This window comes from Oncorhynchus gorbuscha, linkage group LG12 (assembly GCF_021184085.1).
Source record: "Oncorhynchus gorbuscha isolate QuinsamMale2020 ecotype Even-year linkage group LG12, OgorEven_v1.0, whole genome shotgun sequence".
Taxonomy (NCBI): Eukaryota; Metazoa; Chordata; class Actinopteri; order Salmoniformes; family Salmonidae; genus Oncorhynchus; species Oncorhynchus gorbuscha.
In genome coordinates, this window is record NC_060184.1 from 38,569,479 (window position 1) to 38,586,885 (window position 17,407).

The 17,407-nt window shown below is 41.1% G+C and overlaps 1 protein-coding gene across 1 annotated transcript; it reads right to left on the bottom strand.

Moving 5' to 3' along the window:
* Positions 1-2,042: 2,042 nt before the first annotated feature.
* LOC123991687 (homeobox protein OTX2-like) lies at positions 2,043-4,814 on the bottom strand. Its single transcript, XM_046293335.1, has 3 exons — positions 4,434-4,814; positions 3,848-3,999; positions 2,043-3,563 (listed from the first exon to the last, which is right to left on the bottom strand). Exons 1-3 carry the CDS (start codon positions 4,528-4,530, stop codon positions 2,946-2,948), a joined length of 867 nt encoding a protein of 288 aa, XP_046149291.1. The 5' UTR covers positions 4,531-4,814; the 3' UTR covers positions 2,043-2,945.
* Between the last annotated feature and the right edge of the window lie 12,593 nt (positions 4,815-17,407).

Sequence of the window (17,407 nt, forward strand, 5' to 3'; positions counted from 1 at the left end):
ACACGCTTTTAAAACATCAAATAAATCCGATGTCATTTCTGAGATGTATTGTTTCATTGTTGACATATGTTTTTTAATATTTTTCGGATATAGTAGGCCTAGCCAAATTGATTGCTGCAAAAACATGTGGTGTAGTAACGTGACAAAAAAAAGATGGGTCATTCATTAGAATAGTTCTACAATAATTTGAATTATGAATTATAGCATTGACAATTAGTTTGATCTTTTTTCATTATAATCAAAGCTGTTAATTCTGCTGTCTACTAATCTTGCCAGTAGTCTCACCAAAGTAAGACATTCAGTTGAAATTCTAATTTACCGCACGATGCATTTTTTTCAAATCGTTTGGATAGCCTACATTTCCTGATGATTGACTCAGAAATAGGTGTTAGCCTAACATTTAATAATCTCAGCAGCACCGGACAATATGAATCATTTTGGGATATTTCTCAAATGACCAATTTCCACATACACAATCCACCTGACACCCTGACGCCTTTTACAATGCTAAACTAGTATGGAATTTTCTAGACGCTGTGCAGACAATTTGATCAACAGACTTGGGCCATTGATTAGGCCTACTGCTATTGATTGATGTTGACTGCATTGTCTCTCCTGCTTTCAACAAGTAGCTAATTGGCTTCAACAAATCATGACAGCACAAGCATCCCAATTCTGAAGAATTTCCTAGCTCTTTTTCCAATAATTGGGCAAAAGATCAGAATTGGGCTACCTGTGTAAACGCACAAGCACATATGTCCTGGATGTGCAGCACATCTGATGTTTTAGATTGAATTGAAATGCATTTAAATACGTTTTTCCCGTTTGATAGGAATATACTAATTTTGTAAAATTATACAATATATTGATCTATCATAGCGTGTTCATGCAGAAATAATGCTGTAAAATCGATTCCTTTGTTGGTTTTGTCTTTTTACTGACCAATGCATGCTATGATTATAGACTAATTTGTTTTTTCTTCTGTCGATTTGTGGATTTAGACCAATAACACATTGGTCCCCGTTGTAGTCCTACATTGAGATTTTATAGTTATCCACAAAAATCGTGTAAAAAAGGTGAATTTCCCTTTTCTAAAAAAAATATATATATATATATATATATATAATTGCAGCAGAAAATATGTTCTCATATTTCTCTCAGATATCTTGTTTTTTCTCAAGCCGCTAACGCCACCAATTAGGCCTTTCTAACCTCGTGGAAACGAGAATTGCCCCTGTCGATTGGTGCTAATTCAAGTTCAAACTGACAACAAAACAGTTCAAACCAGCAACAGCATAGAGTGACATTGACATGGGTCATACAACTCCAGAATGTATGGTTTATACTGAGTTTGTTTTCTCCTTCCTTCTGAAAGACCTTAGCCAAGCGGACACTTTCCTTTCGTTTTTATAACCAATAACAAAATGCCCGTCTGAGTTTGATTTTAACAGGACGTGTTTTATATGAAATGTAGGCCTAGAAGCCTGAAGTGTTTTTATACTGCATATTATGATTATTTCTATATCTGGTGAATGTAATAGTTACAATTCTGACAAACACATAAGGCCTATTTTCAGATGAGATTTTTTTTGCTGACATCCAAAGGCGGGATTTTTGCAAAGCTTTTAAAAACGTAGTCCTTTTTTTAGCAGACAATTTAGTGGGACTGTGAATGTTGGTTAGTGATTAGGGGCTTCTTGGAAAGCCGCTTCATGTGAACTGGACAGTGGTTAGCTGCCCTCTGAACCAAACAAGGCCCGTCAGTGAAATGTTGGATCATCCTCCCGGAAAACGGGATTAGCATAGCTTTCCCATACTGCACATTCCTGCTACTGACACTTTAAATTGTGTGTGTGTGTGTGTCTGTGTGCTCCGACAATTTGCTTGGTTTGATTTCAAATAACATTGTTGAAATATGCATCATGTTTTATGTAATATGCATAATTTTCACTGAAACTCGAATGTTGCGTTGACAGAAAAAGTAACAACATCGAGGCTTAAAAAATGTACATGTTTTATGAAGTTAAACAGGCGACACGGGATCAGTTCAAACGTTCTTTATTTGTGTGCTTGGCAGTTTGGCATAACAACTTTGAGCTGTATTTGGTCATTGATGGACACTGATGTTTCAGGCAACGTTGCTGTTCATTGACTCCGCCACTCACACTGTTTGAGAACTCCCTATTTCAACTAATATTTCATCATAATAACTTATCATTTGAAACACTTGGACATTTTTTTTAATCCATTCACAGCTGGGTGATCGCAGATAGGAAACTTGAGAATTGCATACAAGGATGAGAATTGCATACAAGGAAACACAGTCTCAAAAAGCTAACAATGATAGAGAAGATGAAAAACACGTAGTGGGACATTTATGAGCACACGAATACTGGTTGATTGTCTCTTGGAACTAGTGTCTTATAAGCATTTTTTATAAATTAAATAGTGCATCCAGGTTCGCCTCAAAGGCGCGCGCACAGAGATGTGCGGGTACACACACCCACGCACGCACGCACAATGCTTTGATCAAAGGGCCCCTTTAGCTTGCCAACCAAGAGGAGAGGGTCGGGGAGTCGTAAGAAGCTTATGGAAAGCTGACCAATTCCACGCGCTTAACCGAGGTTTGGAACTTCTCTTGATCATTTTCTTCTTGGGTAACAATTTTGTTCCATGTCCTTGATCAAAGTTAAACAGAGTTCACTCTGAATTTTCAATAAATTAACCCAACAGGTGTGACGCAGTCAGACAGACAGACAGACAGAGCGGCAGCTCCCCTCCTCTCCCACTGCTGCTGCTGGGGTAATAGTTTGACAGACACTAAGGCCCAGTCGTTGGAAAACGTTCCCTTTCGGCGACTCATTCACTGCCAACCTGGGCCCACCGGATTGACTGGCCTTTATTTCACCACATTGTGAAAATATAATGTAATTCACTCATTCTTCTCACAACACCTGAAATTTCCACGACGACTGGTCTTTGTAATCCAAACAATCCGCGTTGAAGTTGAGTTTCCAGGCCGCGGCCTGGTCTTTGTAATCCAGGCAGTCTGTGGGACCGCTGAAGCCCAGTCCCGCTGCCCCATAACCCTGCGTGGCGAGGGAAGAAGCCGGGCTCAGGTGGCTGGATACCCCGTTGCTGCCCATGGGGCTCATTGTGGAGCCCGCGGTGGAGAGCTGGTGGTGCATAGGCGCCAAGTAAGACCCGCAGTCCATCCCGCTGAAATACGATGAGGATCCGGTGTAGCCCTGGCTGTATCCGGACGCCTGGGTGTAGGTCATCGGGTACGACCGTTGCATACAAGAGGAGGAGGAGGTAGAGAGTGGGTCAGAGAGAGGAGAGATGGAGGCCGGGCTCCAGATGGACACGGGTGCACTGCTGCTGCTCACGGCCGGGATTGAGGTGCTGGGGGGCGGTGTGAACTGTCCGCTGGCACCGCTCTCTGAGCTGGCTTCTCTGATGGGGGAACTTTTCTTCTTGACCGGTCTGGTCTTGCTCTGCGCGCCGCTCTGTGACTGCTGTGCCTGCTGGCGACACTTCGCCCTTCGGTTTTTAAACCATACCTGAAAGAAGGATAAATATGAAAATAAAGCAATGTGTTATAGCGTTTCCTTCATGTTTTATTGCAATACAGTCATCTATACAGTGGATGCAAAAGAAATCACTGGTAGGACTATTCACTGGGAGATGAACACTCCATCAAAGGAATAGAGTGGAGAAGACACTCACTCTCTGAAGTGGCGTCTGGGTACTTGACTTCTCAAGCCCAAATTAATGAGCTGTGTGAGTGGCCTTCTCTCAGAATCTGGATGGACGCATGTTTTTACGCAAAGGCCCAGGAACTTACCTGAACACGAGACTCAGGTAGGTTGATCTTCAGGGCCACCTCCTCGCGCATGAAGATGTCTGGGTAGCGCGTCTTGGCGAACAAGTTCTCCAGAATGTCCAGCTGAGCACGGGTAAAGGTTGTCCTCTCGCGCCTCTGTTTACGAGGGGTGGCTGTGTGAGGAAGAGTAAACATTCATTATAAGACTACAAATACAAACATGTTATGGCTTTAGATGAAATTTCAGACCCAATTTGCATAAGTTTTACAATAGTTTTACATGACTATTGTTAGTTTAGGAGCATTTACACCCACAAAGACCATCAGAAAATTAGTTATGATCCCCTGATAGTTTAGATCATTCACTATAGGTCTAAGCAAAATTATAATGTTTATAAAGCCAGTCGAAATTATTGATTTAAGGCCAATGATTTTTTTAAATCTAATTATACATTGGTTTATTTTATTTAGCCTGTTTTAGCGTATCGATCATCATTTCGAAATAGACAAGACATTTCACAAAGACAAGCTATGCAATAAGCCATTTTACGTTATTTTACTATTTAATGGTTATTTGTAAGATATGTGAAGTATTCCATGTCCTCACCTGGATAGCCGACAGACGGATGGAGTAGGTCCATCCCGGAGGCAGACAAACTCAGGCCGTTGACTGTATAAGGTGGCTGCTTCAGATAAGACATCATTCTAGCCTCCGATCGAAGGGCAAAATTGGAGAGAATTTTGAAAACAGAAAGTTCTAGAAAAATACCCTTTTCGTTGAGTCCTCAAGTGTTGGATTCTTCTCAATTATTCTGTCCAATACCTGAACAGAGCACGACAGGAAAGAGAGAAGGTTGTTTTGGTTAGACGATAAGTCCTTGGTTTTTCGCTGGAGTCGTTACACACTCTTTACACAACGAGGTGAATTTAAAAAATGAGCGTCGCCCTGTACGCCCAGCGCTCTTAAAGCAGACCGGAGACCCCCAGCTGTCCTTGTGGACTGAGGATGCTCTGTCTGTCTGACAAACGTACTACCCTACTCTCTCTCTCTCTCTCTCTCTCTTTCTCTCTCTCTCACACACACACACACACACACACACACACACACACACACACACACACACACACACACACACACACGCACGCACGCACGCACGCACGCACGCACGCACGCACGCACGCACACACACACACACACACACACACACACACACACACACACACACACACACACACACACACACACACACACACACACACACACACACACACACACACACACACACACACACACACACACACACACACACACACACACACCACTACTACAACCCAAAACATCCAATAATTTCATCATGCCTTCTCGGAGAACAAAACATTCTCGTTAAAATGCGCACACACATTGGGCCAAACAAGGCAAGGCGCCTATTAGCATAGTACCCACATGTTAGCATCAGCCAATTGTCTCCAGAATAGACGGCATGATTGGGGGCCATTTGCAAAGACAAAGCCTGCTGTTGACCAGATAAATAATGCTGATAACAAAATAGCCTTTGGCGACAAACAAAAGAGATAATTCTGTACACCCAGAGCTCTCCATTTTCAGGCAATGAAACTAGCACGGCATCTTTAATTCTATCCATACGGCCTTTTGTCTGCTAAAACTGTTAAATCTCTTGTGGTGAAAATTAAAATGTGAACGGCAATTTAGCAAAATAACTAGAAACTTGGGGGAACTCTTCCATTATTGTAATTCCATCTGACATTATTGACACTCCCTGGGCGATTTCCACGTAATTAATAGCTCCCGATAATTAGATTTAGGTGGTGAGACTATGGAAGAGTGTTGATTAGCAAAAACTACTTCATCTTAATCTAAACATACACCGCAATTAAGAGCCGATCATATTTCTCTCATTCGGTGGAGTCTCCTTTTTAGAGAGCTATTTCTTTTGGCATTAAAACGGTTCTACACGAAATTACATTTTTCTCTACATAAACGCTACTAAATAGAATTCCATACCTAATGTACCCTACAATGTAAGGGTTAATACAGGAATCATTAGGTGAGTTTGTTTGTAATGAATAGGAACCTACCAACAATCTAGCCATTCCAGATAGGAAACAATGCCTTTGCCCGCTGCCCTCCTGAAGTGATGTGGATATATATATATCATAGTCCCTAACGGTGAAAAATATGTATACGTATTGATAGTACTCATAGAACAAGGCCTACATTTCATCTTGGTCTTAAGCACTTTCATTCAAAATTTCAAACAGGCCTACATTTAATTTTTGTTGTTGTAATTTAACAGAGGCTCTTAGCCAGAGCGTCTAAAGGAGCAATTAGGGTTAAGTGCCTTGCTCAAGGGCACATTGATAGATTTTCCACCTAGTCGGCTCGACGGAGCGGTTAATCCCTGAGATACCAGCTACCCCATTGGAATTCTATTTTGACGTTGGCCTATAAAAAACGACAAAATACAAAAATGCAAACACAAGATCACAGGGTGAAGTGCATTACAACGTAATAACTAAGGATACATTTAATGTTTGTTTATGAAACGAATAGGCAATAACAATGTGTGGCAAATCAAAATACTACAGTTATCAAAGATCGTGGAAATGTTCGTTGTAGGCCATGGGCTCCTTCCTACATTACAATCATTCTGCACCTATCTGTAGAATCGAAGTTACAACTTTGAGTTCCCTCCTCTCGTACACGTAGTCAACCCTAGGATACTTCATGTGTATATAACCTATATAACGGCCACCGGGCTCAATCTGTCACTTCTTTTACCCAGACCCCGTCTACAGGTTGCCCCACACCCGTTCAATAATAATTACCCTGTCCAATAATTAATTATTATTGCACACAAGTTTTTAAAGTTTTTTTTAATAAGAATTTAACGAGATAATCCGGACGGCACGCGCTGCCCTGATTAGGACGCTAACTGCGACTCCGCGCGCTCCGCATTCGGGCTGATTAATTTTCTGCGTCACGAAAATAAAACAAAGGCTGGCATTGTGTTTATTAAGCCAGCTGACTGTCAGACAACCTGCTCCAACCCTCACTCACTTTCCCAAACTGATACAGGTCGCATACTAACAATAATAATAACAATAATAATAAAGGCTAAGGTAGGCTATATAGCCTAATGAATAAAGGCTAAATCCTTAGGGCTATAGTCTATTGAAACAGTGAAAAAATGTGTTATCTTTATCATTCATTTCGAAAATTCTGTTCAGACAACTTTTTGTGATGTTTTAACTGCAAATTCAAGACCTTTCTACAGTTCACGTCCGTAGGCAGCAAACTATAAAACCAAGACAGAGTGCACATTATTCACAATCAACATCATATTTCCTCCTCTTGTTGAATATAGGGTTACAGAATGTGTTTGGCTCCGTCCACAGCCAATTATGCTAGTGGCTTTATAGCCTCCAGTGCAGCCGGCATGGCCAGAGAGGTGAGGGGTGGAAAACTGTTTTTTTTCTTCATTTTTTTTTTCAAACACGCCTTCCCAATTATCGCTCCATGCAAAGGTATTTCCATCACAAAGAGCAGTTGATGCTATTGAAAAGGAAATACACGATAGAGATGAGATGCTTGGAAATTACTAGCACTGTTAGCACAACGTTTGCCTTAATTAAAGAATGCAAGAGAGGAAAGGATTACAAAAAATACATAAACCAATGCAGTTCTGTGGATGGATGAAACTGTATAGAATGTTACTCTGGCAAGCAGAATATGAATCTTACACCGAGCAATACTGATCAAAATATTTCTAACCTATTATGCAGACTTGACACTTGCCTGGTATTAATGATTCATCCGTCTCTAAACTTTGAAGGAAATAGTATGAGAGATAGAAATGTAAGTTTAAACCAATTATATGACAACGTCGTGATGTTTTCGTGTTTTCAGAAAACGTGAGCGAGTGTTGCTAATTTTATCCAGGGGAAGATTAGCTAAATAACCTTGACAGCCAATGGAATAAAGCGAGGAAAATGATAGGGAGGTATGTTGAACCTTTCCACGCGACGTAGGCCTATTGAAATGCGAATGGGTTGATTAAATGTGTTTTGGATTTGTTGTGACTTTCGTCACCGCAGCCCATATCATATACGGGATTGTAGTTTATATCAATGCTATCAGTGTCATTAGATCACCTAGGTCTCCCGAAAAGAGCTCGCGTCCTAGATGAGCGATCAATTGACGTGTCCCCCCGGAGCACACCGCTGCGCTGTGATTCGTGGCAAAGGTGACCATGACGCGCGAAGAGCAATCAAACGATTAATTATGCCAATAAGTGTTTCACACACATAAACCATGTCTCCACGGTATATTAGAGTGAAGAGCACTACACGTGGTATCGTCTTCGGTCGTTCGTGCTTTAATCAGTTTAGTTGTTTTTGCTCCATTTTATTTAAACTCAGTTTTACAGGCTCAAATTACAGGCTAGCCGATATTTCACCACCACGAAATATCAAACATGTTTTAATTATTTTGTAAATAATGTTTGCAAAATCATTATGCCTAAACGAGAATAAATGTTTGTTGGTCGACTGTACTGATTTAGAAGTGGTGAAGTTCTAGCTAGGCCTCACCGTGAGGAAGGGGATTGGGAATATAAATTATTGGGGACCTGACTGTCACGGTTTGGTAAATGTAACCCTCTCAGAGAGATTTAAAAACTCTGGCACATGCAGCACCCCTCATCTCTCTCCCCCCCCTCTCTCTCTCTCAAACAACCCCCTTCTCACAAATCTACAGGCTACTCACATCATGCTGCTATTCCCTCAGAAATAATATCCTTCATCCTACTTTATTTTACTGAAAAAAATATCTAGATGTTTCAATTTTCAGCAGAACTATTACTATAGCATTACGTTTTTTTTGGGGGGGGGGCAAGGCTGACAAAATATATTTTTTTATGTCTTACTGTCATTTTGAGCTTTTTGAATTTCGAGAGAAAATAAATATTTTAGGATATTTCAAAATGCTTTTTCAAGAACGAATTCACCCAGCTTGTCTGTGAATACAACCGCTACTTTTTGTTTCCTTCACACACGCCTCCCCCTCCCTCCTCCCTCTCCCATTTCTGTCCTTGGGGACAGGTTGAGTTTTTGGGATTAGCGTCTGAATTTGATTACCCAGCAAGCTAATTGTTACCAGTGCTCTTTTCACTGTCTAGTTGTTATTGCATTGGTAGAAGCCTACTCACTAGTTTAGGTGCTAAATCTTCTGCAAAATAATAGCCGTGTCCTCGTAATTTCTCTCTCCTTTCTTTTTAAGCGCCTATACGGATTCTCTTCAAATGTTGCAATTTGATTGTGGTTTAAAAAAAGGAATCCCCGAAAGGTTCATATTAAAAAGCAATGTTCTTGTGCTTATTGCTTATGACCATCTGCTATAAGAATACATGGGCCAAAGGTCAGGCCCCCGAACCAAGCCAATTTTGCAAGAGTTTGGTCTGTAGAAACTAAAAAGGCCTCAAAATTGATGTTTTCAAACGCTTTCAAATTCAAGTGAAATTTGGAATGCTATTTAAATTAATATCAAATAGCCCACAGTGATAAGTCTTTCGACTTCATAATATTTTCAAGAGAACCCTAAATGATTAAATAAACAACTAATATCTCTAACATTTCGTTTCCCATGTCTCAGAAGCGTGAAGCCCTAATGCTCATGGCTCGTGCTGTCGCCTTTCATCTCGAGCTCTGATACATAATTCATCGGTAAATATCGCATAGCCCCGGGGAGCGCTCGCGCTAAACGGGGCTCTGATTGTAAAAGGTGAACGCGCTTGTTAACGTCAGTGACAATATGCCCTCCCTCTGACTCCCGGCCAATTGAAGGAGTCATGGTTTCTCCTGCTGCTAGGGAGACGAATTGGAGTCTTTAAGAATCGTGGGACCGGAATAGGCTCACAGTAAAGGTCCATACATGCACGATAGGGTCCCTTTTTAAATGTGTAGTCAACTGTGTGTAATGTATTACAACTATAATAATAATACTACTAATAATAATTGTAATAATAATAATAATAACAACAATAATCATAATCATAAGCAAATAATAAAGATAATTGAACTTATAATAATAATAATGTCATTACAGTGTCATTACCCATTACTAAAAATAGAGTGATCAAATTATTGTTGTTTTATAATGTTTTTTTTTAATACACTCAGTATATTGTATGCTAAATCCAAATCAATGATGTCATAGTTCAGTTCAATGGCATTCAGCTGTCCAACCCAAGGTCAGATCAATGTCTTGGCCCACTCACTCACTCACCCCCATCTGTCACACACACACACACACACACACACACACACACACACACACACACACACACACACACACACACACACACACACACACACACACACACACACACACACACACACACACACACACACACACACACACACACACACACACACACACACACACACACACACACACCATACATCTACAGCGTTATGAATTTTTTGATGAGCATGTTGGCGACATATAAGTATTGAAGATGGCATCAATGTTGAGCCATCATTAAAACTAGACAATACAGCAGGTGGTTACATTCAAAAGTAGCAGTTATGAAGCTAAGCCCGTTTCTGGTTGCCTCATTCTACCATTGTCCACTTCACTGCAACTCAGGTAACCTCAGGTGAGAATGTGTTCGTACCTGGTTCCTACCATTGAGACTCTTCTTACATTGTCAAATGACCTGGTAAAAGTAGAAAAGTCGTCCATCTTTCCCCTCCTTGTAGTCTTCAGTACCTAACTACAGGGGCCGAGTCATATGATTGACAGAAGTGCCCAAAGGACTCATTTAAACTACTATTATTAGGGGATCAGTTGGGGGATGGCAATATATGAGATCCTATAGCCACAACTCTCAATATACAGAAACCTACATATACTCATACAATAACTACAGTATGTACTGTACATATACAGGCATCTGAACAAAGGGCATATAGATAAACACGCATACACTGTAAAAAGTCATTTGAAGTAATTAGTTCTGCTAAAAAAAATGGTTTTGTTTAGAAACCTGTTGCCTAGCACCATTTGAGTAACTCAACTCATAGTATTTCAGTGTTCAATACCTAAAGTAATAAAGTGACATCACCATTATTTTATAAGTTGTAAATACTTAAATGTGTTTTGTGTTTTGGGAACTTTTTTACACTAAATTGCATTATGTTTATTGAACTATAATGGCTGAAGTTTCTTGAACATTGATATTTGTTGAAGAAAACATATCAATGTAGGGTCCCTTCAACTTACCTGTGTTACAATTATTCTTCAAGTCTAAGTAGTAAGTTGTTCTGATTAGTCATTTTCAGTGGTCGTGTCTTAATATTTAACATTGTTATACGTGTTTGCAGCCACCTTGTTGAGCACAGTGCTCATTCCTCTAAGCACAGGTATTCCCAAACTGGGGTACGCACGGGATATGCCGTCAGGAGTACACCAAAAAAAATGCGAATCACATTTAAAAACTACATATATTATTTTTTATTTTATTTTTTTGAAACAATTTCAAACAGTATTTTCTAACGGGGCTATACATTAGGTTTTCCCTCGCCAGAGCATCCTTGTTTCACAGCCAGAAATAAAATGAAACCATCTAGTGTTCAGTGAAATAACAACACAATGTCAAATACAGGTAGCCTAGTCAAATAATGAACATCCAATCACATTAACCGTTACTCTTTCGCGGGAATTCCACTAACAGTCCATAGCTGCTGTTCATTCTGTTTGCTCTAAAATGGATAAAGAAAGTAAGGCCCGCATCCATAGAGACACATACCAGCTCTACTGGTAGTACTGCTACTACTAGCAGTACTACACCTGCACATGTTGACGACACAAGTTGTTCTGCTTCCACAAGCACATCCAATGCTAGCATCAGTAATTCTACATTTGTTGTTAGCCCAGCTAGCATGGACACTGACAGTTGTGAATCTGATGCAGCTGAAGAGCTACTCCTCCCGAACAACAGACAGGGATGTTGGACCATCGAAGAGACGCAAATATGATGAGAACTACATTGATTTAGGGTTCACATATATTGGGAGTAGTGCCTTTCCTCAGCCACAGTGTGTTATATGTGCAAAAGTACTATCTTACAACTCAATGAAAGCTTCACTCTTGTGCAGATATTTAGAAACAAAACATGTCAATTTGAAAAATAAGCCACAAGAGTTTTTTGAGTGAGAATTAAGATGACGAATTAAGACGACTTTAGAGTAGTAAGACATGTATAAAAGCAACAGATACCATTAATAAGAAGGGGCTAGAAGCGTCTTATATGGTGAGCTACCGAGTGGCTAGGACAGGCAGCAAGCCCCGTACTATTGTGGAGGACTTAATTCCTCCTGCTGGCGTGGATATGGCTGGGACAATGCTGGGGGAAAGGACAAAGAAAGAAACAATACAGACAATCCCTTCATCAAACAACACTGTTTCATGACGCATCAGTGACATGGCAGGAGATGTTTTGAAACAGACGTGGCGGGCCTGGCACAGCTTCTGGTATATGTCTGTTACGTTTATGAGGGGTCAATTAAGGAAGACATCCTCTTCTGCAAACCACTGGAAACCAGGATAACAGGTGAGGATACATTTTTAAAGTACTGGACAGCTTTGTGACATCAAATTGACTTTGGTGGTCAAGATGTGTTGGTATCTGTACTGACGGCGCAAAAGCCATGACAGGGAGACATAGTGGAGTGGTAACGCGCGTTCAAGCAGTTGTTCCCGAAGGCCACTTGGGGACACTGCAGCATCCACCAAGAGGCTCTTGCTGCCAAAGGAATGCCTGAGAGCTTGAAAGACGTTTTGGACACTACAGTGAAAATGGTTAACTTTGTTAAAGCAAGGCCCCTGAACTCTCGTGTATTTTCTGCACTATGCAATGATATGGGCAGCGACCATGTACCTCTTTTACGCTATACAGGAAGTGCACTGGTTATCAAGGGGCAAAGTATTGACTCGTTTTTGTATTTGAGAGATGAGCTTAAAGTTTTCTTTACTGACCATAATTTTCACTTGTCTGACTGCTTTCATGATGACGAGTTTCTCACACAACTGGCCTATCTGGGTGAAGTTTTTTGTGCCCTGGTCCTATAAGTGCTCTTTGTCACTTCCCTCGAGCCGGGTTGTGACAAAAAACTCACACTCATTCTTGTGTTTAATAAATGTATCATATAGTGTGTGTGTGGCAGGCTTACAATGATGGCAAAAAACAACATTTGAGAGTGTGCTGACCCTGGTGCTAGAGGGGGTACACAGCCAGAAGTTGAATGTTTGAAGTGGTACGGGTCTATAAAAAGTTTTGGAACCACTGCTAGCAGTAACTAGAGGTAGAGCTGTAACCAGTCATCTTTGAGCACTGTGCTCACTCATCTAACAGCAACAGGAGGTAGAGCTGTAACCAGTCATCGTTGAGCACTGTGCTCACTTATCTAACAGCAACTAGAGGTAGAGCTGTAACCAGTCGTCGTTGAGCACTGTGCTCACTCATCTAACAGCAACTAGAGGTAGAGCTGTAACCAGTCATCGTTGAGCACTGTGCTCACTCATCTAGCAGCAACAGGAGGTAGAGCTGTAACCAGTCATCGTTGAGCACTGTGCTCACTCATCTAACAGCAACAGGAGGTAGAGCTGTAACCAGTCGTCGTTGAGCACTGTGCTCACTCATCTAACAGCAACTAGAGGTAGAGCTGTAACCAGTCATCGTTGAGCACTGTGCTCACTCATCTAGCAGCAACAGGAGGTAGAGCTGTAACCAGTCATCGTTGAGCACTGTGCTCACTCATCTAACAGCAACTAGAGGTAGAGCTGTAACCAGTCATCTTTGAGCACTGTGCTCACTCATCTAACAGCAACTAGAGGTAGAGCTGTAACCAGTCATCGTTGAGCACTGTGCTCACTCATCTAGCAGCAACAGGAGGTAGAGCTGTAACCAGTCATCGTTGAGCACTGTGCTCACTCATCTAACAGCAACTAGAGGTAGAGCTGTAACCAGTCATCGTTGAGCACTGTGCTCACTCATCTAACAGCAACTAGAGGTAGAGCTGTAACCAGTCATCATTGAGCACTGTGCTCACTCATCTAGCAGCAACAGGAGGTAGAGCTGTAACCAGTCATCGTTGAACACTGTGCTCACTCATCTAGCAGCAACAGGAGGTAGAGCTGTAACCAGTCATCGTTGAGCACTGTGCTCACTCATCTAGCAGCAACTAGAGGTAGAGCTGTAACCAGTCATCTTTGAGCACTATGCTCACTCATCTAACAGCAACTAGAGGTAGAGCTGTAACCAGTCATCTTTGAGCACTGTGCTCACTCATCTAACAGCAACTAGAGGTAGATCTGTAACCAGTCATCGTTGAGCACTGTGCTCACTCATCTAACAGCAACTAGAGGTAGAGCTGTAACCAGTCATCGTTGAGCACTGTGCTCACTCATCTAACAGCAACTAGAGGTAGAGCTGTAACCAGTCATCGTTGAGCACTGTGCTCACTCATCTAGCAGCAACTAGAGGTAGAGCTGAACACAATACAGGATGCTGCATTAGCCTCTGTCATTAAGAATGGTGCCCATGACCTTGTTGATGGTGAGAATGGCTTGTCTTGTTATTGAACATCAATTTGCCCGACGGCTTTGATATCGTGTTCCTCATGATCAGTTACAACTCATAGCATACCATACTGCTTGATACTATTTTAGAAATATACTTTTCTTTCTTCAAACATGCATACAACAGTGTAGAAGTATCATGAAATCAAAACATTTTGAAGTACATTTTAAGTATTCAAAACTTGTAAAAATCTAATAATTATGTATCAGCACAACACAGATGAATCAAATGTGTTTTACTCAAATATGTGTCTGACTACGACGTTATTGTTTGAAGTAAAGATGTGAAACATATTAGAATCAAGCAAAAATAACTTATTTAATACATGACAGATTTACTTTAAAATATTAAATTAACATAACTTCTAAAAACTAAATTACTTTAGATTAGCAGAACACAAAAAAATCAAGTTATATTTACTCAATAACCTAATGTTTGTTAACAATAGTCAGAAACATTAAGTGCTAAGAAATCTAATTTATACATGAGTTAGTATCACTATTAGGATTTGAGTTCTACCGACCTTTGGAGTAGCGGCTACTCAATTTCTTTAATGAGTTCCTTTTGAAAGTGCACATAACTGAGTGTCTGTGGGAGGTTGGAGTGCCTCGTCCCTGCTGGTACCTTGTTAACCTCCCCAACTAGCTCTCACAGTTTCACTTCAGATTTAGAAGTTCATCCCATGTTTTTCAAACGTCAAATTTCGAAATTGTGGCAAACGTCAAATTTCAAAATTGTGGCAGATGTCAAATTTCAAAGTGTTCAAGGTTAAATTTAGGCATTGACTCCGAAATCTAAAAGTTAGGCATTAACTCTGAATGGTTAAGTTAAGGGTTAATGCTTAAACAAAGGGTTATAGGCTTAAAACAAACATTCTAAAAAAGAAAATCAACTTTCTATTACTGGATTTGAACTTGCAACCTTTGAAATCAGGGGCTGATGATTACACCCGTGCTCCATCCCGTTCCACAATGCCCAAGCAAATCCAAAATCTACTTGAAGGTAACAATGCCTACTGTTGCCCCTAGTGGCCAGTTTCCACATCGTCTCCTGACATCCTCAGAAATGGATGGATGTCGAATACTGACTTGTATCACAGGGTGACCTGGCTGAACCTCCCAGGGCCTGTGGGTAGTGTTATGCCAACGAGAAGCCTCCAACCTGGACAGTACTTTTCAGGCTCTGGTCCCTCGAGGGCCCAGACCCCCATAGTGAGAGGTAGGGAGGGGGAGGGATGTAGGAGGGCCAAACAAAAACACACCCTGTGATCCAAACAGCAAACAGCCCACCTACTAATGCTCAGCATCTGGAGGCAATGACACACACACACACACACACACACACACACACACACACACACACACACACACACACACACACACACACACACACACACACACACACACACACACACACACACACACACACACACACACACACACACACACACACACACACACACACACACACACACACACACACACACACACACACACACACACACCTATTCACATTCTGATGTCACTGACCACCCACACAAACAAACACACACACAGGTTCACTAACGGATATACACACCTATGTACACACATGCCCATTCACACAAACACAGTACTCACATACAGTGTAACTACCAACAGGTTTTTATTGATTAAAACACTAACTTAGAGTTGCATATAGCTCAAGTGTCTGTGAAAATGATATGAGGTTATAGGGATTTAAAATAGTCTATGATGTGTTGACAGGTCATGGAAAAGTATTCCATTTTAGTTTCATTCTATTCAGAAATGGATCAGTGAAATCAATCTCAAACGGCTTGTGAGCGATCAGCTAAAGCATTGAATCCAAAGAAACAGATTTAGAATTTGGCTAATACAGTGTCCTTTGTGTATTTACTTAAGATAGAAAACAGAGGTAAAGAGAAAAAAAGACAAAACAAAAACAGACGAACAAAGTTGGAAAAAGAGCAGGGGAGCAAAACAAAGATGGAGAGGGTTGGAAGAGGAGGAGTGGAAAGTTAATCCAAGCTGAATCGTTGGGTCCGGCTTCAGGAGTGACACTGAAAACAGTTTTTCTTTCTTTTCTTTCTTTTCCGTCCAAATTTGCTCTCCCCTCTCCCTCTCTTTTCTCTTCCTCCTGTGCCTCTCACTATTTTTCAGCCTCCTTATCCTTTTTAATTAGAGGGGCTATTCTGCAGCATTGAAGGCCCTAATCCCCTACTGACCAACAATACAAAAAGGCAGCCTTTGAACAGCCGACCTGCATCCCCTGCACCCCCTGCCCCTGCACCCCCCACCACTCCAAACACTACCCAAGCACTCCAAGGCTCCCACCATTTGGAAAACCAGACATTGCCTCTTTTTCCAACTTTTTCCTACTTTTCGGACAAAGCGCAGAGGGTACCAAGTGAAAACTGAAAGTCTCTGAAAGATGTCAGAGTTCTGCCAAAACGCAAATGTCAGAACTTGGATAACGTTTGGATGAACACTGTTTCAAGAATTTTGACACTATTTTATTGAGTTTCTTCACTGTGAACATGTTTAGCTTTCTGTAACTACCAAGAGAGTACTTGAAAGTCTGCATTACTCTATTGCAGTGGTTCCCAAACCTTTTATAGTCCCGTACCCCTTCAAACTTTCAACCTCCAGCTGTGTACCCCCTCTAGCACCAGTGTCAGCGCACTCTCAAATGTTGTTTTTTGCCATCATTGTAAGCCTGCTACACACACACACACTATACGATACATTTGTTAAACATAAAAATGAGTTTTTTGTCACAACCCGGCCCGTGGGAAGTTAATCAATCATGTTGCTTTTTATTTAACAATCTTACATATAAAACCTTATTTGTTCATCGGAAATTGTGAATAACTCCCCACAGGTTAATGAGAAGGGTGTGCTTGAAAGGATCTACATAACTG

Coding starts and splice junctions, on each gene's coding strand:
- LOC123991687 (XM_046293335.1), bottom strand. CDS start 4,530: ATGATGTCTTATCTGAAGCAGCCACCTTATACAGTCAACGGCCTGAGT. Junction 4,000..4,433: donor TCCGTCTGTCGGCTATCCAG/GTGAGGACATGG, acceptor TTCCTCACACAG/CCACCCCTCGTAAACAGAGG. Junction 3,564..3,847: donor TACCTGAGTCTCGTGTTCAG/GTAAGTTCCTGG, acceptor TCCTTCTTTCAG/GTATGGTTTAAAAACCGAAG.